The sequence below is a fragment of the Leucoraja erinacea genome, unplaced genomic scaffold, assembly GCF_028641065.1.
Source record: "Leucoraja erinacea ecotype New England unplaced genomic scaffold, Leri_hhj_1 Leri_73S, whole genome shotgun sequence".
NCBI classification, from domain to species: Eukaryota; Metazoa; Chordata; class Chondrichthyes; order Rajiformes; family Rajidae; genus Leucoraja; species Leucoraja erinaceus.
The window spans coordinates 21,229-45,846 of NW_026576663.1; the positions used below are offsets into that span (position 1 = coordinate 21,229).

The following is a 24,618-nucleotide window of genomic DNA, read 5'->3' on the forward strand; positions in this document are numbered from 1 at the left end:
CCTCGTTATCCTTTTGCTATTAATATAGCTGTAGAAACCCTTTGGATTTACTTTCACCTTACTTGCCAAAGCAACCTTATGTCTTCTTTTAGCTTTTCTAATTTCTTTCTTAAGATTCTTTTTTACATTCCTTATACTCCTCAAGCACCTCATTTACTTCATACTGCCTATAATTATTGTAGATCTCCCTCTTTTTCCGAACAAATGTCCAATTTCCCTTGAAAACCAGGGCTTTTTCCAATTTTGTACTGTTTCCTTTCAACCGAACAGGAACATAAATATTCTGTACTCTTAAAATTTCCCCTTTAAATGTCCTCCATTTCTCTTCTACATCCTTCCCATAAAACAAACATTCATTGAAAACAAACATTGAATTTAACTTGGACAAGTGCAAAGTGGCAAGTTAAATGTGTGCAGGAACAGCAGCAGGACTTACACTGTAAATGGCAGCAGAGCCCCAGAGAATGTTATAGGTGTATACAGAGACCGCTAAATAGTACGAATGCATGATTCTCCAAAAGTGATAACACAAATAGACCAAGAGGCTGATCAAGAAGCAGTTTGTCAAGTATGTCTTCATCAGTCAGAGCATTAAGTACAAGACTTAGGACATCATGTTCGAGCTGTACAAGAAATGTTGGTGAGGCAATACAGTGTGTTGGGGGGGGGGGGGGGGGGGGGGGAGGGGGGAGAGAGAGATTGGGGACGGAGAGGGGGTGTAGTGGGGAGAGAGGGGAAGGGTGTGGGGGGGAGAGGGGGAGTGGGGGGGGAGGAGAGAGTCTTACGGGGTTTGCCTATTATCTATCGGGATGTGCTAAGAGTGAGGAATTTGGTTGTTTTCAGCCAGCGTGTTGCTCCACAGAGGGAGGGGGATGTTGTGGGTGTGGGGGAGTGGCCAGTCCTCACCCTGTCGTGGGGGGTGTGGAGGAGGGGCGTGTGCTTAGAGAGGTTCTGACTGAGCTTACCACCGCTCCGTCGGATCTGCTCATCGGGCCTAGGCTCAGGAATATATCTCGGGCACCGACTCCACACAACTTGAGCCCCCTCATCGAGATGCCCAGCGTGCCGTTTCGTGATGCGAAGAGACGCACACTGCACAGAATGCTCCTGCACATTCTGCACCTCCTTGCTTTCATCTTCTGTCCCGACATACCTTGGCGGTCTGTGGTTCCACCTGAAGACGGGGGCGGCCCCAGTGGATGTCTCTCTACAAGGGAGTTGTCCCCCTTTACATTGGGGACCTGGGGGATCGAGGGAATTGTTCATATTGATTACACCATTGTATTATAATGACTGCTTGATGTATTCTTTATGTACTTTGGTCAAGCTATAATATTCAATTTGGAAACAAATAAAATTATCTTTAAAATTAAGAAATTTATCATTGTTAATGCCAAATTCGAATAAACCTTTATTTAAAACTTTTTGATAAAAACATACAACCAATGGGAAAGTCTCGGAATTAGAAGGATCGGGGATATGTACAAAATGGGAAACCTACTATCATTCCAACAATTACAATTAAAATTTAAATTGAAAAACAACCAATATTTTAAATATCTTCAGATTTTCAATTTCATGAAAAAATACATACAAGGATATCAAAAAATAACTCCTGAATTATTGGAAGAAGCAATGAATATTAAAGCGGAATCACAAAAATTTATATCATATTTATATAATAGTATTTTAAATATAGACCTACCATCGACAGAGGTACTTAGAGAAGAGTGGGAACGGGAACTAATGATAAAAATTACGAAGGTTACATGGGAAAAATACTTGATATATATTCACAAATGTTCGATTAATGGAAGACATAATCTAATTCAATTTAAAATTTTACATAGATTATATTATTCAAAAACAAGATTGAACAAATTCTATCCAAATATATCCGCCATTTGTGATAAATGTCTATCCCAAAATGCAACTATAACGCATTGCTTAGTTTCCTGCATAAAACGTTATAGATTTTGGAGTGATATTTTTGAAATATTTACAAAATTATTTAAGATAAGAATGGAACCTAATACTGAAATGATTATATTTGAAGTAATGGAAGATGGGAATAAATTGAACTCATCCCAAAATTTATTTTTAAATTATGGTTTAATAATAGCTTAAAAATTAATACTTCAATTTTGGAAAAAATACATCAATACCAACGCTTAAAATGTGGATTGCAAGTATGTTAGACACCGCACATCTAGAGGAAATGCGATTCCTCCTAATGGATAAATCAGACCAATTGATAACGAGTTGGTCTCCATTTGTCGTCTTCTTGGAATCATATGGTGCAACACAATTGTAAAAACTAACTGTTTCAGGACTGGGCGAGGGTTGGTCACGATTATAAATAATGAGCTCCTTACTTCTTTTCTTTGTCTTATTCTCCTTTTCCTATTTTCTTTTCTTCAACTTTCTTCATTCATTCATTCTTTTTTTTTCTTCACACACTATATCTCACGTCTTTCTATCCTTTACTATCTAATTTATTTTTCTTATTTTTCTTTATTATAACAAAAAAAAAGCTGTACATAAAATGTATTATGCAAATATATGTTAGGCACTTTGGTGCCATAAGATTGTACTTACTTCGAATAAAATAAAGTATATTAAAAAAAAGGAAATGTGGCAGCTAATTTGTGCACAGTAAGGCCTGACACATGCTAAAAGAAGGTTGCTCTGGAACGGGTAATTCAAGAGGGTATATAGGGAAAGGGTCAAAGGAGGGAATTTATGGCTCAAGCTAAAGGAACCGGATGAAGTGCTAAATGAGTATTCTGCATTGGTATTCACCAAAGAGAAGTATGTGGACCACGGTCAGATCTGAGGGGGGGGGCTGATAATCTTGAACGTTGGGTCAATAGACAATAGGTGCAGGAGTAGGCCATTCGGCCCTTCGAGCCAGCACCGCTATTCAATGTGATCATGGCTGAAGAACATTAAGGTGGCTAAAACAACAGGGATTGGCCAGATCTTTCCCAGGCTATTGAAGGAGGCATGAGTGGAGATAGCTGGGACCTTCAAAGGGATCTTTGTATCTGCTTTAGTTACAGGTGAGATCCCAAAGGACTGAAGTATATCCCATGTTGCTTCATTGTTTAAGAGGGGCAACAGATAATAGTCTAGAGAACTTGACATCAGTGGTAGGGAAATTACTGGAGAAGAGTCTTTGGGATAGGATTTATACAGTCAGTGTGGCATTGTGCAGAGGAGGTCATGTCTTCAGAACCTGATTGATGAGGGCACTGGATGTTGCTTATATGGACCTTCAGTAATATTTCAGCAAGATCCTCATGGTAGGCTGATCCAGCACATAGGATTCATGATGATCTGTAGACTGGATTAGTCCTGGATAGAAGACGGGATAGTTGTGGAGGGATACCTGCGACCTGTGGTGCTGCAACAGGATCAGTGGCAGGATCTCTGTTACTTGAGAGAGGAACTAGCTGGGTTAGACAACATGGTTGGCATGGGTAAGATGGGCCAAAGACATTCTGTGTAGGCCCACGATTCAATTTTCTCAAACATCCACTGTCCATTAAAGTTCTAGAGGTGATCTTAGAGGTGTATAAAATCATGAGAGGAATGGATAGGATGAATATGGGTCTTTTACCCATGGTAGGGGAATCAAGAACAGGGGGAGTATCAAAGAAGGACTGCAGATGCTGATTTACACTGTAAACACAAAAAAGCTGGAGGAGAAACTCAGCAGGACAGGCAGCATCTATGGAGAGAAGGAATGGGTGACATTATGAGTCGAGACCCCACGGGGGGAGATGGGTTAAGGTGAGGGCAGGATTGATGGGAACCCGGGGGGGACACTTGGACAGGTTCGTGGTTGGGGTGGGTCTATAGCAATGTGGGCCAGGCACGGGCAAATGGGACTACTTAGATGGGGCATTTTGGTTGGCATGGATGATTTGGGCTGAAGGGCCTGTTTCCATGCTGTATGACTCTACAACCTCTATATAAATTATTTGGATGAAACAAAAAAAGTGGGCTTATTGACAAGTTTCCAAAAAAATGAGGAATTGTGAATAGTGAGGAAAGTTGTCAAAGGATACAGCAGGATATAGATTTGTTGGACATTTGGCAGAGAAATTGCAGGTGTTTAATCCATACCAATATGAGGCGTTGTATTTTGGGAGGTCAAATGCAAGAGGAAACTACACTGTTAATGGCAGGACCCAGGCATGCAGGTGCAGCAGGCAGTAAAGAAAGCGAATGGTATGTTAGCTTTCATTGCAAAAGGATTTGAGTATAGGAGCAGGGAGGTTCTACTGCAGTTGTACAGGGTCTTGGTGAGACCACACCTGGAGTATTGCGTACAGTTTTGGTCTCCAAATCTGAGGAAGGACATTATTGCCATAGAGGGAGTGCAGAGACGGTTCACCAGACTGATTCCTGGGATGTCAGGACTGTCTTATGAAGAAAGACTGGATAGACTTGGTTTATACTCTCTAGAATTTAGGAGATTGAGAGGGGATCTTATAGAAACTTACAAAATTCTTAAGGGGTTGGACAGGCTAGATGCAGGAAGATTGTTCCCGATGTTAGGGAAGTCCAGGACAAGGGGTCACAGCTTAAGGATAAGGGGGAAATCCTTTAAAAACCGAGATGAGAAGAACTTTTTTTTTTTCACACAGAGAGTGGTGAATCTCTGGAACTCTCTGCCACAGAGGGTAGTTGAGGCCAGTTCATTGGCTATATTTAAGAGGGAGTTAGATGTGGCCCTTGTGGCTAAGGGGATCAGGGGGTATGGAGAGAAGGCAGGTACGGGATACTGAGTTGGATGATCAGCCATGATCATATTGAATGGCGGTGCAGGCTCGAAGGGCCGAATGGCCTACTCCTGCACCTAATTTCTATGTTTCTATGACCCGTAGTACTGTATTGATGTACAGTGCTATCTTGAAAGTGACAATACAAGGGAAAGAAGTGGTAAAGAAGGCATATGGCATATTTGCCTTCATCGTTCAAGATGTTGAGTATTAAAGTAGGGAAGTCATGTTGCAGCTTTATTAACCTTTAGTGATGTCATTTTGGAGTACCATGTACAGTCCTGATCACTTCATTACAGGAAGGATGTAGGGGTTTTGGAGGTTCAAGTGGATGGTCGACACAAAACTCTGGAGTATCTCAGCGTGACAGGAAGCATCTCTGGAGTGAAGGAATGGGTGATGTTTTGGGTCGAGACTCTTCTTCAGTATCTGGATCAGATTATTGGCTGTAAGGAGAGGTTAGACAAATTTGAATTGTTTTCTTCGGATCTGATGGGCAACCAGATGGAAACATATAAAATTCAGTGGAGATAGATAGGGTGGAGTCAGTCTACTTTCCCAGTGTGAAAATGTCAAAATACCAGAGGGCATCGTTTTAAGGTGAGAAGAGGAGATTTATTAAGCAAGTTTAAAAAACAAAAACATAGGTGTTGGAACAATCTGCCTGGAGAAGTGGAAATTTCCATGTGGAAAGATGCGTGGATGAACCAACAGTTTTGTGAAGATTCTATAAACATCAGGTTCTTGTGAACTTTTCCAAACTAAATAAAAAACAGCACAAATGTTAGAAGTGCACACTATATTCACAAGTACAAACTTGTTGCAGTCAGAACTGAAACAAATCAAAATATTTAAGTTTACACAAGGATTCAAGAAACTAGGAATAAAACCCATTATCAGAATTAAGGGCTATATTAAAAAAAATCTAATTTCTATATATTTCAGCAGACAGTTTATTGAAATCTAGTTGGTAACATCCTGTACCCAAAGAAATCTCCCTTTTTTGTGGTGATGATCCACCAGGTTCAGGATGTTGGTATAAATACCAGACTTTAATTTGCACATTGTTTGCAATTAAATTGTCTTGTTGTTTGACTTTCAAGGCTATTTTTATGAAAAAATAATCTAAAAGAAGCCATGTTACAAATTCATCAGACTAAGGAAAAATATTATGTAAATATAGTTCGGCATGGACTTGTAGGGCCGAGATGGCCTGTTTCCGTGCTGTAATTGTTATATGGTTATATGGTTAAATAATTTTTTAATTTACACAGAGTCATTGTCAATATATTTAAGTTCATTTATTAATAGCATTGAACATGTATATAAAAGACAGTGATCGAATGATAAATTAAAGATTACAGGACGTTAGAAGAAAACATTTTCTCAAATAGGAATGCAGTAGTTTGGAATGAAATGAAACAAAATCAAATTAGGAAATCCACCCACAAGCAAGATGCGACAATGAATGCAAGGCAGTCATAATTCAAAACAAAGATTTGACATGAATTCACTATTTTCCTGTGCGCTTCTGCACCAGCTTGATTTATGATGAACTAGATACAGCTAACTTTTTTAGATGGTCCATAAAGACCTGAAGGCTAACATCATCAGTCAGGATTGGTGCTCCAGATTCCTGAAGAATGCATAAAAATTAACTTATTATCAGCTACTATTAAATAATCCATTATACCTAAATACAACAATTGCTTCACATAATCTGCTTCAGCTCAATGTCAAATTAATTTCTGCATAGTTGATTTTTATTTCTCTTTAATTAAAAAGTATTTGGACACTTTTCTGCTACTACTAATTTCCATCAATATAGTTTCTGTAACAGTTCAATAGGCAACAATGTATTTTAATCATTTGTTATCTAGCAATAGAAGCAGCACTGTTTTACATTCAGTCTTAGATTACTATTAATTACTAAGCAATTGGACTTTATTTTGGCAAGTCAATGGCAAAAACGTTGCAGTCACTTAAAATAGATGTGACACGACAGATTCAAATTTACGATTTTCACAAATTTTAACGAAACACACTCATGCTAAAGTGCATTTTCACAGGTCTCTCGTATCTAATACAATTGGTTATTATTCATGTGTGAATTGTGATCAGCTGACTAGCAAAATGCAAACCCAATATACAAATCGTCCCGCATTACATAACACACCATGCACACTTTTTAAGTGCAGTTTGGTGGATACTGAGGTGGAGTTGTGAATCATTTTCTCTCCTCTGTCTGCATGGCCAATTACTAAATACTGTCTTACAGACCAACTGAAACCAGATCAGGGTAATAATCTGTACCCTTTATTCCCATTTAAAAATCAAAAAGACTGTTGTAGGGTCATACAACACTGAAACAAGTCCTCAGCCCAACCTGTCCATGCCAACAAAGCTGTCTTCCTTGACTGGTCCTGTTTGCCTGCATTTGACCCAGATCCCTCCAAACGTCTATTCACAAACCTGTCCAAATGTATTTTGTATGTTGTAATTCTACCCGCCATTACCACTTCCTCCAGCAGCTCATTCCCTATACCCAACCCCATTTGTATGGAAACATGTGCCTCTTAGGTCTCCTTTAAATCTTAAACCTGTGCCTTCTAGTTTCAAACAAAAAACTGTGACAGCCTGTCGTATTTAAGGCCCCTCGCGATTTTATAAGCCTTTGTAAGGTCAAACCTCAGCCTCCTTCACGTCAGGAAAAATACTCAACCAATCTAGTCGTGATACCCAAGCTGTCCAAACCTGGCAACATCCTTATGACTCTTTTCTGCACCCCCTTCAGTTTAGTCACATTCTTTCCATAGTATGGTGACCAGAACTGTATTTAATACTGGTTCAAATCACTTTCCTATCTGATCTTGATGCAGCTTTTGACGACCCTGTTAAATTAAATCCAAGACACCACCAATTTGGGAGTTATTGACACATTTTATCCATGCCAACTGCAATCTCAACCAAATAGTTAATATCCATGACAGACAACGGTGGACCCAGCACCAATCCGAATTTGAAAAGCAAAACTTCCCGGCCACACCGTCTCCTTCCATCAAGCTAATTTTGAAACCAATTGGCTAGTTCATCTTGTAAATTACTTAACGATAGTGACATACATAGTAAAGAAAGTGAGAACACAAAATAAAACTTTTGGGTTTGTTGGGTGTATATTAACCAGTAAAAGTGCCTTTCTAGAGAATACCAACCTGTCCACAAGCATACATATTATTATGAGTCTGTGATGGGTTCACTTTTGATAGAAGAAATCGAGCCTTAAAAAGAGAAAGCCAATCACCATCAACATAAAACACATTTGTTTCTTCTCCTTTTAAGTTGCAAAACTCCATTAAGTTTCGGACAATGAGAATCTTAAGAGCCTTTGCTATAAAGGTTTCTGGCTAAAAGTTGTTCCTGTAAACTTATAATGTTACAGTAAGCAGCAGTGGCACAGTCCCACACTCCAAATATGTACAGGTTTGTAGGTTAGTTGGCTTGGTATAAGTGTAAATTGTCCCTAGTGTGTGTAGGATAGTGTTAATGTGCGGGGATCGCTGGGCAGCGCGGACTTGGTGGGCTGAAGGGCCTGTTTCCGCGCTGTATCTCTAAACTAATAGCAGCTAGTACAGACAATGTTATAAATGGGCATTGTTTGTTAGCTAGAAGAGAATGTAATGTAATTGAATGTAATGTAATTGAAACCTCTACCAAAGATTTATTTCAGCGTTTCTACGAAGAGGAATCTTTTACGTTGAATGTTAAAAAACGTAGGTACCTGACTCCCTCCATGTTCTGTGTCAACATAACGTGGCATTGGGAATCGAGTCTGCAGTATTTCCTGTGCATCATCCAGTGGAGCTTGCAGAAGCTGTTTGAAGTTTTCATACTCTTGCATGTCCTGATATCCAGCTTTCCGCCATTGAGAAATGGTCTTAGAAAAAGAATAAAAACTGAATTAAATATTCACGGCAAATTTATTTTAATTACTTATCACTTTTCCCTCAATAATCTTTCAATTGCAACATCTGAAAACAAAGAAATAGTACTTTTAATTGGTTCAATATTTAAAAGGACATAACTTGATTTATTAACAAAATGGTTTTAGCTATTCTTTATAAATCATAATAACGTTCAATCTATGCAGTTTAAAACAACTAGTTATACTCAAAGGATTTATATGGATTAATGCTACAATCTAAATAAAATGTAAATATAATCATTAATCAGCCTTTATTATTCTACATGCCTCAGGAATATGTGATATTCTAGCTGATTGAGTTTTGGGCTTGTCACTTTGCTCTGTATCATGAGACAAGCATTTCAGCACCAGAAGGTATAAATCTCATAAGCTTCTGACAATAATATTTCATCAAGCATTTTATTCCAATGTTGCCCCAAGTGCATTTATAAATTAAGAAAATTATCTTTATTCAATTTGAACTTTTGAATCATGTTGTTATATAAAATAGTCCATTCAGTAAAATACAACTTTCAAGGGATGGTTTCTCTGGACTACTTTCATATTGTCTAAACTAAAGATTACTAATGCTTTCAGGTTGCTCAGCTAAATTAATTCAAAGGGATTTTCCTCAGTGTGTGCTTTTTTTGTATATCAAATAGTATTTGCAAAGACTACAAAATATGCCGATCCCCAAAGTTTTGACTTTATGGTTAATAAGGTTTGAAAGGTAATGACTAGAGCCAGGATGTTTAGGCGCTAAAAACCTCTGAAATAGGCAGGCAAAAACAAATTACAAAAAAGGAACGAAAAAGGCATTTATCGACCAAAAAAAAGCATAAAAAGGCATTTATTTCAACCACCAAAATATGGTTAAAATTATAATTATAAAGGTATACTACATTAAATGACCAAAGTTGCACATAACTACCAGCATTTTTTCAAATTATCTGGTGTTAAACTATGCCATCGGTCAGACAGAATATGCTACAGTTGTGAAAAACTTCTTTCTACCCCAGCTGAGGTCACTGGTGCATACCCGAAACAAGCTACAAACTCTACACTCATGCCGATATCTTGTGCATTCCAACTACCTTTACCTTGTTTTGTATTTCAAGATCTTTTTTAGCTAAAATCACCCTCTCACATTTTCCTTTTATGTCTTCACCTACATCGCCAGGAACTTTACGTACAAAGTACAGCAAGTGAAGATGTAAAAACTGAGCAATAGTTGTGCGTTTTGACTTCTCCAATACTTCCAATGTCAAGAAATACTCCTTTGATGGTTGACCTGCCTCCAGTGTACCAATGACCACATTGGCAACAAATCTTCCCGCAGCATCAGTTATCTCGTCTACTGAGATCCATATTTTGTTGCATGCAACTTCATCTCTAATCTTCTGCACAACAATGTTGTAGTTGCTGTCAACATAATTTTTCCGTAATGATGACTCGCTTGGTATATGTTCCTCTGAGTATTTCCCTAAAAAACCTCTGAGAGATTTGTTTTCCAATTTCCACAGTGGAATTCCAGCATCAATGAATGCGTTGCACAGATCACTCAAACTCAGATTTGCGATTGGAGCCAGCAGTAAATGTAGTGAGGAGACAAGCTTGCGTATTTCCTACCTTCTGTTTCTCTGCCTTCAACTTGTGTTTAACTGTTTCTACATGCATGGAGATGAAATATTTTTCTCATGATTCACTGCTTTCTCACATGCATTGCAAAACAGCACACAGTTGTCTGCAGAGAATATATCAGTCCCGTTCAGTTTTTTACAAGGCGTTGACTTGACTTTAGGCATTTTTACTGCTGGGGTAGATCCTACAGGAGCGGAGATGCAGATCTCTACAGGCACGCCAAGTACAAGCTAAGAAGAGGAATCAGAGCTGCCAAGGAAAGGTTGAAGAGCAAGTTCTCAGCAAATGACTTCTTCAGTGTGGAAGGGCTTGCAAGAAATCACAAGCTACAAGAGGAAACCCCCCCCCCGCCCGCTCCTTGGACAATCGTTAGCTGACCAACGACCTGAACGAGTTCTACTGCAGTTTCGATAAACAGAAACTTAACCCTAGTAACCCCAACTGACACTTCACACCTACTCACAGTTTGACTCCAGTTTGAAAAGACTGGACCCTTCCCCATCTACTCCTCCCCAATCACCACTTACAGCCGGGTTTCGCCCAGGTGGTGTAAATTTTCTTGTAAGTTACGTTAAAACAGCAAAAAAGGCTGATTTGGGCACTCAATCGTGAAAAAGGCATTATCTTCCTGAAATCATTAAAAAAGGCACATGGCATTTATGGCAAAATCCTGGCTCTGGTAATGAATAGAGTTTAAAAGGTAATAAGTTTTATTCTATTTTTAGCCTTTGGACAACTTGGAAAGGTTTTAATGAAGTGAGATTTATGATTACTAGATGAAAACAGCGTTGCAAAAAGTTGAACAAAATTAATAAATATATTTAATGCATTGTTCTTGAAGCTGAATAAAAGACCTTTCAATAAATAAGATTATTTAATGAGCATCATTAATCCCAAACCATTAAAGTAAGCACAATAAATCAATTAGTATAGGTATAATGTTTCTGAATTTTGCATCCTTAAACACTGACCTCTCCATGGTAGATGACAATCTGGAAGAAAGTGTCCATGAGGAGTATTCGGTCTGGTAAGATGCTGCCACTGTCTAAAAGCACGGGCTGAGGAAAAGATGAATAAACGTTTGCCATTACTTACGAAAAAGATAACCAATGTTACACAATGCTGCGGGCGGAGCACCAAGGCAGATTCCTTGTATGTGAATACTTGGCCGATAAACATATTAATTCATTCAAATACCGATGATATTTATGCAGAATAGCACACATATCCCCAAGCATGCTCTAGGAAATAAGAAGGTACTTCTGCATACCGATTGTGAATGTTTGAAAATGTTTGAAAATCTTCCCCCAAATGACATCTAGTGCTGGGCTAATGGTCAAAATCAAGCCTGAACAATTTTTTGTTAACCGCAAGATATTAAGAGGTATAGGCAATTGTCAGTGAATGGTGGCATGAATTTGAAGGATTAAATGACTGACTGACCCTTCATATTTTCCTATCTATCCTGATCGATTCAAAACCATTCATCAATGCTCATGCAGTTCCAGTAAAAGTGGCTGGACAGGAATCAGGATAAAGAACATCTGCAATTTATTCTTTAACCATCCAGAAGTTGAGGTCAGTTATACATTGCTCCAACTCAGACCAGGTAAAACTACTAACGAGCCACTCAACTTATTTTTAAAATGTGCCACATAAAAGTCTCTGAATTAGCTGATGAAATAAGAGATATTTTGTTTATAAACTCTTCAACAATCAGTCATGCAAGATTTCTAATTTGTGACCAAACCTCACCTCAGGGGGTCCATAGAAAGAATAAGAGTAGAGAACAGGCTGAATCATGATCAGTGACTGCGTCAGGTCTTGTCTCATGAAATGATGACGGTAGTATGATGATTCATCAGGACTATTATTGAAAACTTGAAGGAAAGGGGATCTTCTCAGATGGAACATGAACTAAAATGACAACATAAAATCACTCATCACATCACTGAATATATTCATGCTCTAGATAAAAAAGCTACCTAGTTTGATGAAATTAAAACTTGCATCTATCTTGCTAAAGAGAAAACGTTTACTCAAAAGTAAAGCTATCCTTCACCTCAACATTTTATTTAAAAATATTTCCATTAACAACCTTTCCTTGTAACTTGTTGGGATATTGGGATTTTCTGAATTAGGGGAGGAAGAGGATGTACTCCTAATCTAAGCAACCATTAATATTGTAATTCTATAGATCATAGGTGAACTATTCCCTCCCTTCAATAATCTTGCAGACACTAGAGCTAACTATTGCCATCACACCTGAAGGTTATGGATCCCACTACCCTTTGTATTCTTCATCCATGAACTAGGACATGATTGGTCATCCATTCATCCATTCTAGGAGGGGATGAAATCAGAACAGAGACTTTTTTAACCCACAAATGTTAGTACACACATTCTGCAGTCCAACACCAGGCCGATTAGAAACAGGAACCCTTGCTGACATATCCCTGTTTTCTGGTTACGAAGGGTATTCCACACTGCTCGAGGTACAACCATGTAAACCCAGGGGAATTGAGTGACTGAATCAAGAAACTAAACAAAATAGCTTTTTTCCCTGAAGGTATTATGGTATGTATCTATAACAATATTTTAGAATATGTTGACATATTTTGCCAGTCTGCAGACCAGACTGCATTTTATGAATATAATTTTAAATATTCTCCAACAAATTCATTTTGCTATTCTACTTACCTGTGGATAGAGGGAAAATGTTTCAGAAAGCTTGAAAGAGTTGGAATCATCTTTGTGGAACTGGCCAAATTTCTGACACTGATGGAAAAAGTGGAAGAGTAATTAGTAGTTTTATGGTTGCTTCAATCTTAAATGTAATTAGCTGTCCTTCCAAGTTGATCATGTTCCTGAAGGGCTTACCAGTCGGATTAACTGTCTGTCCAACCAACGAAGCACATCGGGTCCTTCTTCAGACTCAGCTTTGAAAACACCCAGTCTTGCCATCAGCACAGCTGATGCCTCCTGATCAAATGCTGCTTCTATATGCTGGAGTTGGCTCTGTGCATCCGCCCAGCTGAGAATCCAGGCAAGTATTAAACAACATTTCACTGCACAATCAATGCCTAGTAAATACCTCCCCACCACCTGTGTTCCAAATCATTTTGATTCCGTAATGAAATGTGATAATGTCAAGTATTATTGCATCACTCTTACATTGGAAAACAAAACTAAACTAGTCTTTATCCTTCCCTTTTCAGATTCAAAATGTATTCTCAGAACGGACAGTCTTTCATTGTATAAAGCTCATTTAGAGAAGATTTCAAAATGAAGAGAAGACATCGATATCTTTTCGTTTTGCGGGTGTTATTAATGACACCACTTTTTAGGTTTGTTAATTTTGTACCCGAATGAAAGAGAAGCAGAACATTTAGTTGTCGTACAATCCAAAACTTGTACATGATGAAAAAGGCTGCAAAATACACATATTGGAAGACATTCAGCAAACTTACTTTCTGGCTACTGTAGTAACTCGGATGCGTCTCTGACTGCTGGAATGCTGGTAATGGGTGACAAACTGAATAGCACCTCGTCCACCCTGAGGGATTGGTGCATTATGCTGCAAAATTTAGTTGAACAGAAACTAGATATCACTGAATTCAATATTTTTTACAAGTTTTTATATTTTTTACACTTTACACACATCAGTCAGAGTATTGAGTGTAGAAATTGGGAAGTCATGTTACAGTTCTACCAGGCATCGGTGAGGCCACACTTAGAGTATTGTGTTCAGTTTTGGTCACCCTGTTATAGGAAAGATGTTGTTAAGCTGGAAAGGGTGCAGAGAAGATTTATGACGATGTTGCCAGGACTCAACATCAACAAGGGCCAGAGCTACAGGGAGAAGTTGAGCAGGTTAGCACTTTTTTTCTTGGAGCGCAAAGGGATGAGGGTTGATCTTATAGAGGTGTACAAGATCATAAGAACAATAGATAACGTAAATGTATTTTACCCAGAGTAGGGGAATCGAGTACCAGAGGGCATAGATTTAAGGTGAAGGGGGAAAGATTTAATAGGAACCTGAATGCCAACTTTTTTTTTTTTTTTTTTTAAACACAAAGGTTGGTATGTATATGGAATGGGCTGCCAGATGAGGTAGTTGAGGCAGGTGCTGTCACAATTTGTAAGAAACATTTACACAGGTACATAGATAGGATGGGTTTAGAGGGATAAGGGCCAAATGCAGGCAGGTGGAACTAGAGTAGATGGGGCACGTTGGTCTGCATGGCAAGTTGGGCCGAAGGGCATGTTTTCACACTGTATGACACTATGAAATGTGATTTAAACAATGAACACATTACAATACAAGCTATCTTTGAATGTTGAATTTGGTATTCATTTGTTATTTGTTGTTATGTTGCTATTTGTGATATCCTAATTCTTCACCATCGCAACACTAGTAAAAGACAGTAACCACCAATGTCTCATTGTTGCATAATACAATCTTCCTCTTAGCATGCATTTAATATAGAGATCCATTCAGCTTAAATCGAGCAGTGTTAATTTGGAAACTTTGCAACCAACATGTTTAATGTATATTCAATAATGGTCTATAGAACGGTGTGATGAGTGAACAAGTAATTTGCATGAACCTCTCAAGTTGACATATTTTTGAGTAAATTTGGACAAATTACAACTCGTATCTATCTTGCTAAACAGAAAATATTTACTTAACAAAAATGAAGGTACATTCTCACTGGCCCTCACCTCAGAACATTAGAGCACTGCTTTTAGGCATAGCTGGTGGAGGAAACATCCTCAATCAGTCAAATGAGGCCACCAACCCCATGGTAGAAGGTAAGACAGTTCAGAAGGTAAAGATAGTTAGATATAGCTCGTAGGGCTAACGGAATCAGTGAATATGGGGAGAAGGCAGGAACGGCGTACTGATTTTGGAAGATCAGCCAAGATCATATTGAATGGTGGTGCTGGCTCGAGGGGCTGAATGGCCTGCTCCTGCACCTATTTTCTATGATTCTGCCTGGTTTACTTATTTTACTTCTTTAATTATTTGCTATCTTTGAAAGTGCTTTCAAATAAGTGATTTTCACTCATTTCTAATTATTTGATTCCACCCGAGCAGTTTTTAAACTATCAGAAATATTTAAAGAGCTCTTCAAAAGGCTGTGATTAGTGGTCAGGGCCTCAGGATGCAGCATTCACACCCTCTTACTGCATGGCACCTACTCTGCTTTGTGGGGTAACCCTCATCGATGGACAGTCCCCATATCTGGAAGATCAGCGCACAGGTTGACACAATGATGGCACATTCAAGTTCTTTATTTAGTTCTTAATAATTCAGATCTTGTTGAACAGTTCAAAAAAAAAAAAATCAGAAACATGGTCCAACCAAAAGACTGACCCTCTAACTGACACCAGGACAGTGAAAATAGGCTTTAGGATGCAAAGAAAGGGAGGAAAGAACAAAAGGACCCAGATAGGGTGGATGGAGGAGAAATTAAAAGACAGAAGGGATCATACTGCAACACAAAAGGAAGTTAAATAGAGAAAAATATGGTTCTAGAGCAAATATAAAAGAAGGTAACTGAATCAATGTGTAAAACTGCTTAACTCATTGACAAGACTAGAGGGTTATGTGTTGCTGCTCAAAAGGTGATCCTTGGGCACTCATTGAGATCAACTGTAACATTGCAGTAGGAAGAGGACAAACGGGAGTGGGATAGAGAATTGGAATGTGTGTGCAGCAGAAAATACCAAACCGAATACTAAATAAATGACTGCGTCACCCAAAACTATGTTTGGAACCCTGACTGAGTTCAGAATGGAAGCAAAACAGCAGTTGCTGGTTCTAGGACCCAGGAAAGGGAAAGGACATTTGCTGGCAAAATTGTAATTTTATGGCAGGAATGATCCGTTTGGAATGGTGAAAGGGGAGCAAAGAGAAAGATGTTTGATGATGAAGTGCAGAAACAGCAGAGAAATGTCCTTTGTATATGAAAACATTCGGATTGATCATGACATGAGGAATCCTATTTTACGTTGAGGGAAAAAGGATGTACAAAGTAGCAATGTTACAAAATGTTGAGATTTTAAAAACCAAGTCTTTAATTTATCCCATCAGATAAAGCATAAAACGATGTTTAATTTGACACCTGATTCACTTTCATATCTTCAGTATTAAAAAGGTTATGGCCATTTCCATACTCAGAAATTGGCATCTTGTTCCCTATTGCTTTTTCATTGACTTAAATCAAAAGCTGTGATCGAGAACATTTAAAGGCCGATAACTTTCTTAAAATTTAAGAGAACTGAAAGAAATGATCAGTTATTATAGATTGAAGCATTCTGAAACAAATATGAAACAATCTTACTTAGACGACTTGAAATTAAAGCATAATTAATTAGTTACCCAATTGTAGCTAATTACAAAATTCAATTACTAGATCTAAACATCTATCCATTTCTTAAGAATAGATTAACATTTTTAAATAGCCTAAGTGTCCAAATAACAGTCACACAAGAATTCAGAATATAATATAATTTTTAAATCTCATTGTCATGGGTTTATAGGCCAAATGGAAGGAATTTAATGTTTAATACAGGTGCACAACCTTTTATCCGAAATTCCAAATAATGAAAAGCTCCGAATATTTTTTTTTCGGTCCTTGAAGAAAGGTCCTTGAAGACGTTCACCGAGGGCGGCCCGCAGAGGTGACAGCGGAACCTCCGGTCGGTCCTCGAAGAAAGGGGAACTAAATCCCCATTCATAAAAGAGAAGGTGAGGGTATATTGCGCGGGAGGGTTAATAATTGACAATCTGCTGCTGCCTGCCCGCTGAGTTAAAAGGTTCCCACGGTAGACTCACGATACACAGTGTATCGTGAGTCTTGCGTGGGAACTTTTTAACTCAGCGGGCAGGCAGCAGCAGATTGTCGCTCCCTTCAGTTTCACCCCACCTACACCCCTCTGCTTCGCGGCCATGTGTGTGTCCCCTTCCCTCCCCTCTCCAGCTCCCCGTCCATTGCACCGGCGCGGGGGCTTTGCACTGTCTTCACGTCGGCGATGCCAGCAGGTCAGTGCCAGTTACCGGAGACGTCAGGACCAACTGGACACCGACCCCCAGGCCCACTGCAAGCACGGAGAACCCAGAGACCCACAGCCAGCAGCAGCCCAGCCCCGTTCCAACTACAGAGGAACACTCTCCCCGTAGGGACAGAAGCTGATGGTGTGCAAGGTACGTCTTGTTCTTGGGGTTGCGGATGAGGGGGCGCAGCTCGGGCTGTGGGCGAACTGCCACTTGTCGCTGTAGCGGCCCATCGGGGAGCGGGTTCCTGTTGGTCCTGACGTCTCCGGCCACTCCCCTGGACAGGAGCTGAGAGACGTCAGGACCACCAGAAGCCACTCCCCGATGGGCCGCTAAGGCGACAAGTGGCAGTTCGCCCACAGCCCAAGCTGAGCCCCTCATCGGGACACCGACCCCCAGGCCCACTGCAAGCACGGAGATCCCAGATCAGCAACTCCAGCCCAACCCCGCTCCAACTCCAGAGGGACACGCTCCCCGTAGGGGCAGAAGCTGATGGTGTGCAAGGTACGTCTTGTTCTTGGGGTGGCGCAGCTCTGGCTGTGGGTGAACTGCCACTTGTCGCCCATCGGGGAGCGGATTCCTCTGGAGTTGGAGGGACAGGGAGGCACAGCGGCTTTTGAGAATGGTGGGCAATCACTTCCAAAGTTCTGCCCACACAGTCAGTACACCTCTCCTACACTTGTCTCCTGTACTAAAATCATCTTGCAGAGAATGATCCCAGCCTAACCCTCCCTATTCTCTCCTATTCTGCAAGAAAAAACTACATTGAAGACTCAAACTCGCGATGGAGTAACTGCCGGGATCGAGGCGCAAACTCGCGACCTTACGGATACGAGCCGAGCACTCTACCACTGAGCCAGCCGTTAAAATCTACGCTAAAAATCTTCCATTCCGTAAGCCGAAAAATTCCGAATTACGAAAAGTGTCTGGTCCCAAGGCTTTCGGATAAAAGGTTGTGCACCTGTACCTGTAAATTAATGGCCATTTAAATCAGCTTGCGAGTAGGATTTTCTGGAATGGGACCATTTGGAACATTCAGGCTGCGGTGAATTTATACCCCCATATCTGCAGCAAATACACTGCCGGTTCTTTGGGGGGAAAAAAATCACCGTTTCGCAACTTAAAATGTGAGTTAAATACATCTTAAGAAACACTTTTATACATAAAAATAAACTACTTTCTTTTACCTGGTCCTCCATAAAATCCATCCCCGTTTTCGGCATTGACGGCTTCAGAGCTGATTTTAAAATCATTCCAGCAATTAACTTGTCGGGTGTATTTTTTTTTTTTAACACACAGAACGGCCGTAGGAACGATTCTTTAGCAACATCTTGCACTCCAACAAAATATAATTCAGGACCAGGTCGGAAAAAACCCCGTTTTAACCCCCCCCCCCCCCCCTCAAACGCGCCAAAATCGCGCACACGGCCAGTGGCAGAATTGCAGCGCCTCTGAAGGCAAGTTTTGTAACATATACAAAGCCAAGCAAATATAAAGGAGCCTGCCAACAAAGATGGGAATCCTGAAACATGGAAAACAAGACAGCAGATGCACTAGCAAAACAAATGATATCATCAAGATATATTCAATGGAAATTGAGATGGGGAGAATGGAATGGAGTGCTAGTCTAATTCTGATGGAAGGTCTTCAACCTGAAACATTTACTCTGTTTCCCAGTAATGAGGCCAGACTGAAGGAAATTTAATTCAGCCAGGCCAGAGGAAATTTCCATCCTGAAATGGATGCATTAGACACGAGGAAGAATATTCAGTCAGCTCACCTGATTGACCACTTCAAAATAGATACTCAAGGTGGTGCTGGGATCCAAGCCACATATTTTCCACTGGCATGTACCACCAATACCCAATTCCTTGAACAATAAAAGAATATGAAAAGTTACCAAAGTACAGAACTTTGGAATTATCTTTACACACTAAATATGACCGGAAAACATCAAAGCTGCTGCAAAAGTTAGATATTTCAGATCATCTTCAATAATTAAGTCCAGCTATATTTACGTTGGATTGCAACCTTGTCATGGTCGGGGAGCTTGTGTGTCTCAGTGACCCCTAGAGCTATGCCAGCGGGAGATTCGTCTCCTGTTAGGGTCTCCCATGCTGGACAGGTCGAAGGATAGAGGCGAGACGAGGAGCGATCCACTGGTCCTCCAGGTTGGAGGTTGAGCACAGGGCTAACAACCCTGTCTCGTAAAACAAATATGTTATGGAAACAGCAACTGAAGGAATTAACACTACTGAGTGGAGGACCTTCGTTGCTGCCCTACATGCCAGGAGGCATCATAGGCAGTAAGTAAGTAAGTAATATTTGCATTGGTTAGAAAATTCAGCAAAAAAATGCTGTCTGAAAGGATTATATTTTACCCAAATCTATGCATTGCCTTTATTACTTTTTTCTTGAGACTTAGTGGGAAGACTCTGAAAATGTTTTCTGATCTTATTCAATTGCAGAGCACGCACAAGGTTGCAACTCCTGCTTCTGTTTCTTAAGTTCTTCTATAGATAATGTGCTATTAAGTTTTCCATGAAAGTTACAAGACTTTGGATTACCAATAACAAAAACATCCTGCCCGAATCCAGCTGACATTTTTAGCCACACATATCATGTAAATCAACTTACATTTTCAGATACTGAAGAGCCTTTGGAGTTCAGCGACACACAGGTCCCTATTGCTCCGGCAATTTTAAGTTCTCTGGTTGTCTAAAATAAAATATTTTACATAGGAAAGTCAGTATAGTGAATTGGCTATTTCTCTTTCACAACTACATCTGCAATAATGACAAAATAAGAGTAAAAAGCAATTTTTTAGAATACAAATAGCCTGGCATTATTCTCCACGCATGTGTACCAGAAGATTATCTAATGGATTTGTTGATTAAAGTTCAAAAGTTGCCTTGTCACTCAAGACAAATGTCTTTGCAAACATCATCAGATAGGTAGAATCTGTTGGTTGCCATAATCAGGCTGGTAGTTGGGAGAGAGGCCACATGCTTTTTGTTTTATCCTTATATCTCAATAAGTTGCAATGATCTCCCAATAAAAAGTATCCACAGCACAAGACACACAAATTCCACCAAACGCTCAGAGCAGTTAGAATCATAGGGTCATAGTGTGGAAACAGGCCTTTCGGTGCAACTTGCCCACACCAGCCGACATGTCACATCTACATTCGTCCCACCTTCCTGCATTTGGGCCATGTCCCTCTAAACCTGTCCTATCCATGTACCTGTCTAAATGTTCCTTAAAAGTTGCGATAATACCTGCCTCAACTACCTCCTCCGGCAGCGCGCTCCACATACCACATTGTGTGAAAAAAGGGTGCCTGTTGATCGAGATCAGCGACAACAAAATTATAAGATTGCTCCGAATTATCTTCAGTAGCAAATAAACTGCATTGAATGTCTGAAGAAGGGACTCGACCCGAAATGTCACCTGTCCATATTCTCCAGAGATGCTGCCTGACCTGCCGAGTTACTCCAGCACTTTGTGTCCTTTTGTGCACAGAATCAGAGCAATGAACAGTAACTGGAATAAGGAAGCAAAGGCCTGCAGGTAAAGTGGATAGATGATGTTTCAGGTCAGGACCCTTCTTCAGACTGAATGAACGGGGGTGGGGATGGAGGGAGAAAGTTAGAAGAGAGGAAGGGCAGGACAAAGCTGGGCAGGCAATAGGTTGATACAGTGAGGAGGGATTTTGCTAGGCAGATGTTTGGACACAGGCCAGAGATGAAAAGACAGAAGGTGTAAAACAAAGGTATTGAAGAAATGCAGAATGTGAAGTTAGAGGAAGGAATATGCATGAAAGGGGAGGGGAGGGGAGGGGAGAGGAGATATAGGTGCAAGTCCAGGTGGGGCAACAGGGAGAAGGGGTGAGAAAAGAAGGGAGTGTATAAGAGGGAAGAAGGGAAAGGGGAACAGTAGGTGCAGGAGTAGGCCATCCGGTCCTTCGAGTCAGCACCGCCATTCACTGTGATCATGGCTGATCATCCACAATCAGTACCCCGTTCCTGCCTTCTCCCCATATCCCTTGACTCCGCTATCTTCAAGAGCTCTATCTAGCTCTCACTTGAAAGCATCCAGAGAATCAGCCTCCACTGCCTTCTGAGAATTCCACAGATTCACAACTCTCCGGGTGAAAACGTTTTTCTTCATCTCCGTTCTAAATGGAATACCCCTTATTCTTAAACTGTGGCCCCTGGTTCTGGACTCCCCCCACATTGGGAACGTTTCCTGCCTCTAGCATGTCCAATCCCTTAAAAATATTATATGTTTCAATAAGATCCCCTCTCATCCTTCTAAATTCTAGTGTATATAAGCCCAGTCACTCCATTCTTTCAACATATGATAGTCCCGCCATCACGGGAATTAACCTTGTAAACCTACGCTGCACTCCCTCAATAGCAAGAATGTCCTTCCTCAAATTTGGAGTCCAAAACTGCACACAATACTCCAGGTGTGGTCTCACCAGGGCCTTGTACAACTGCAGAAAGACCTCTTTGCTCCAATACTGAACTCCTCTTATTATAAAGGCCAACATGCCATCACAAAGCAAGGTTTCTTCACTGCTTGCTCTACCTGCATGCTTACTTTCAGGTTACGTAGTTAATTACAATGGGAGAATGTTCATACCGTTGGGTTGTTAGCTACAACAAGGTGTTGTTCCTTCACGCTGAGTGGCCACATGCAAACTGGAGGAACCACATCTCTAACAACCCTAATCCCAACAAACAATCTGAAGAGTGGTCATGACCCTAAATGTCATCTACCCATGCTCTCCAGAGATGCTGTTCGACTCCGAGTTACTCCAGCACTCTATCTTTTTTTGTAAACCAGCCTGCAGTTCTTTTTTTCTGCCTTCAGGTATCATGTTATTCTTATTCCAATATGTGATTTACCTCCTCCACTGAGGCAAATCACCACCACGGCTAAGTAGCCACATACAGTCTGCCGGCAGACTATATTTCATGGTAACTTATCTTTCCAAGCCTGACTCTGTCATCAGATGTTCAAATAGATTTGAACAAATTCAGCAGACAAGTAGAAACAATTTTTCAACTTTTTGAATTTTCCACTATCAGTTGTCACTCCCACCTGGTGCTTTTAAAATTTAAAAAAAATTAACCAATGGACATCTAAACACTGATGAAGAAAAAAAAAATCATGCTGACAAGATCACATCACAAACTGTACGAGTACAAACATAGAAAATAGTTGCAGGAGTAGGCCATTCGGCCCTTCGAGCCTGCACCGCCATTCAATATGATCATGGCTGATCATCCAACTCAGTTAAAAAAGTATAACCATTTATAACAGATTGTGAACTATTGAGATATTGCTCACAGATATTAAGTCTTTGTGGGCATCATTATGAACAGGCCCTGCCTTGGTTTAACTTTCCAAAATGCTGAACATCTCACTTGTCCAAGTGAAATTCCATTTACCATTCCTTTGATCACTTCCCCATCATGATCTTAGATAACCTTCGTGTCCACTACACCACCAGTTTTGGGGACATCTGCAAACTAACCTACATTCTCATCGTTAATATATGTGGCAAACAATATTGGAGCCAGCATTGAACCCTGCATCACACCACTGGTCACAAGCCTCCAAGCATCAACCCCTCACTACCACCTTCTGTCTACTAACACTTGACAGGAAGGCTCTGCAGAGTAGTGCGTTCAGCCAAATGCACGATGGGAACTACACTCGCCCCCCTGCAGGACCTATACATCAGAAGGTGCAGATCCAGAGCCAGCAACATTATGGGGGACCCCTACCACCCCAGCAACAGACTGTTCCAGCTGCGACAGTCAGGCAAACGCCTCCACTGTCATGCTGCGAAAACAGAGAGGATGTGACGGAGTTTCTTCCTACAGGCCATCAGGACTGTAAACTCTTATCTCACCAGGAACTAATTTACTGTACTAATTTACTGTTGTGTTGTGTCCTTTTAAAATTGTTGTTTTTTTTCCTAATATATAAATACCGATTCTGGTCTATTCTTCTGTAGTTTTTTTTTCACAATCCGCAGGCATTGCCACTTTCATTTCACTGCACATCTTGTATGTGTATGTGACAAATAAACTTGACTTGACTTGAACAGCACCTCATTTCCCACCCCTGGGTAGTTCACACCAGCATGGCCACTGAATTCTTCAGTTTTAGGTAGCCTGCACCCACTCTGTTTCCTCCAATCTACCCTGGTCCTCTCTCACATCTTCTCCCTTCCACCTTCTTCCGTGCAGTTAGCTCCTCACTTGCTCTGCTGCTACCACTTGCTACCCCTCAATTAGTTCCATTCTTCCCCTTCCATTCCAATCAGATTCCAGAAACTGCAGCTTTTTGTTCTCCTTTTTATCACTTCAAGTCAATCTCCACCTTTCCATCTCTCATTTAACTTTCTGCAAATCAATGGTTCAACGGTACTTTATTGTCACGGGTACCTAAGTGCAGGCCGTCGGCGACTTACATTGTTGAGGGAGTTACATAACTTGCATTTACGTAAACAGTTCACAATAGACCCCATTCTCGTTTCCTGAATGACCTGTGTTATTGCAATGTGAGGATGGCGAGGAATTCCCATCCACTTCACAGATATAAAAGAAGCGCCCGGACTCGCTGCTCTTCCAGTTTCTGCCATTGTCAGTGCGACACTGGGGAGGCGAGTGAGAACGAGGGTGGCAGTACAGAGCAACTTTTCCACAAGATGCACAAGTGAGCCCTTCTTCACCAGCTGCCGCACCATCGGGTTGACTCAGCTGTTGCTGCGGCTCACACTGTAGCCTCTGGCCGACAGTGCTTTCTCCCCTCTCACCGTCTGCCGCTTCTTCTTGTCGACCTAGTCCCCTTTATACATTTTAAGTCCTCCCACACCTCCTTCATAATGTTGACATCGGTGTTTCCTCCCCTGAACTCCCTGGTATCCATGACCTTCTCCACGGTAAATAGAGAGAAGCATTCATTTTGCAACATTACCCCTCATGATGCAGGGAGTAGTAGATAGGGAATGGAAGTACGCAATAAAACAATCATTAAAAACACAGATTTCAACTACAGGGAAACAATATTAAATGGTTTGTGAAACTATAAACTTGGTGATAATGTCTACTCAGGTGATAGACGGTCAAGCCAGTACTATTTAA

The 24,618-nt window shown here is 40.5% G+C and overlaps 1 protein-coding gene across 2 annotated transcripts in view; it reads right to left on the reverse strand.

Annotated features, from left to right (window-relative positions):
* Window positions 1-6,076: 6,076 nt before the first annotated feature.
* Window positions 6,077-24,618, reverse strand: part of LOC129694637 (protein transport protein Sec23B) — a 44,766-nt gene continuing 26,224 nt past the window's right edge. For both annotated transcript variants that reach the window (XM_055631373.1, XM_055631374.1), the window contains exons 11-20: window positions 20,093-20,173; window positions 19,236-19,325; window positions 13,863-13,969; window positions 13,273-13,426; window positions 13,093-13,170; window positions 12,148-12,309; window positions 11,364-11,450; window positions 8,569-8,724; window positions 8,003-8,068; window positions 6,077-6,426 (exon numbers count right to left, since the gene is read on the reverse strand). In XM_055631373.1, the coding sequence (XP_055487348.1) occupies window positions 6,337-6,426; window positions 8,003-8,068; window positions 8,569-8,724; window positions 11,364-11,450; window positions 12,148-12,309; window positions 13,093-13,170; window positions 13,273-13,426; window positions 13,863-13,969; window positions 19,236-19,325; window positions 20,093-20,173 (1,071 nt within the window). In that variant the 3' untranslated portion in view covers window positions 6,077-6,336. The remainder of the gene's footprint in view (window positions 6,427-8,002; window positions 8,069-8,568; window positions 8,725-11,363; window positions 11,451-12,147; window positions 12,310-13,092; window positions 13,171-13,272; window positions 13,427-13,862; window positions 13,970-19,235; window positions 19,326-20,092; window positions 20,174-24,618) is intronic.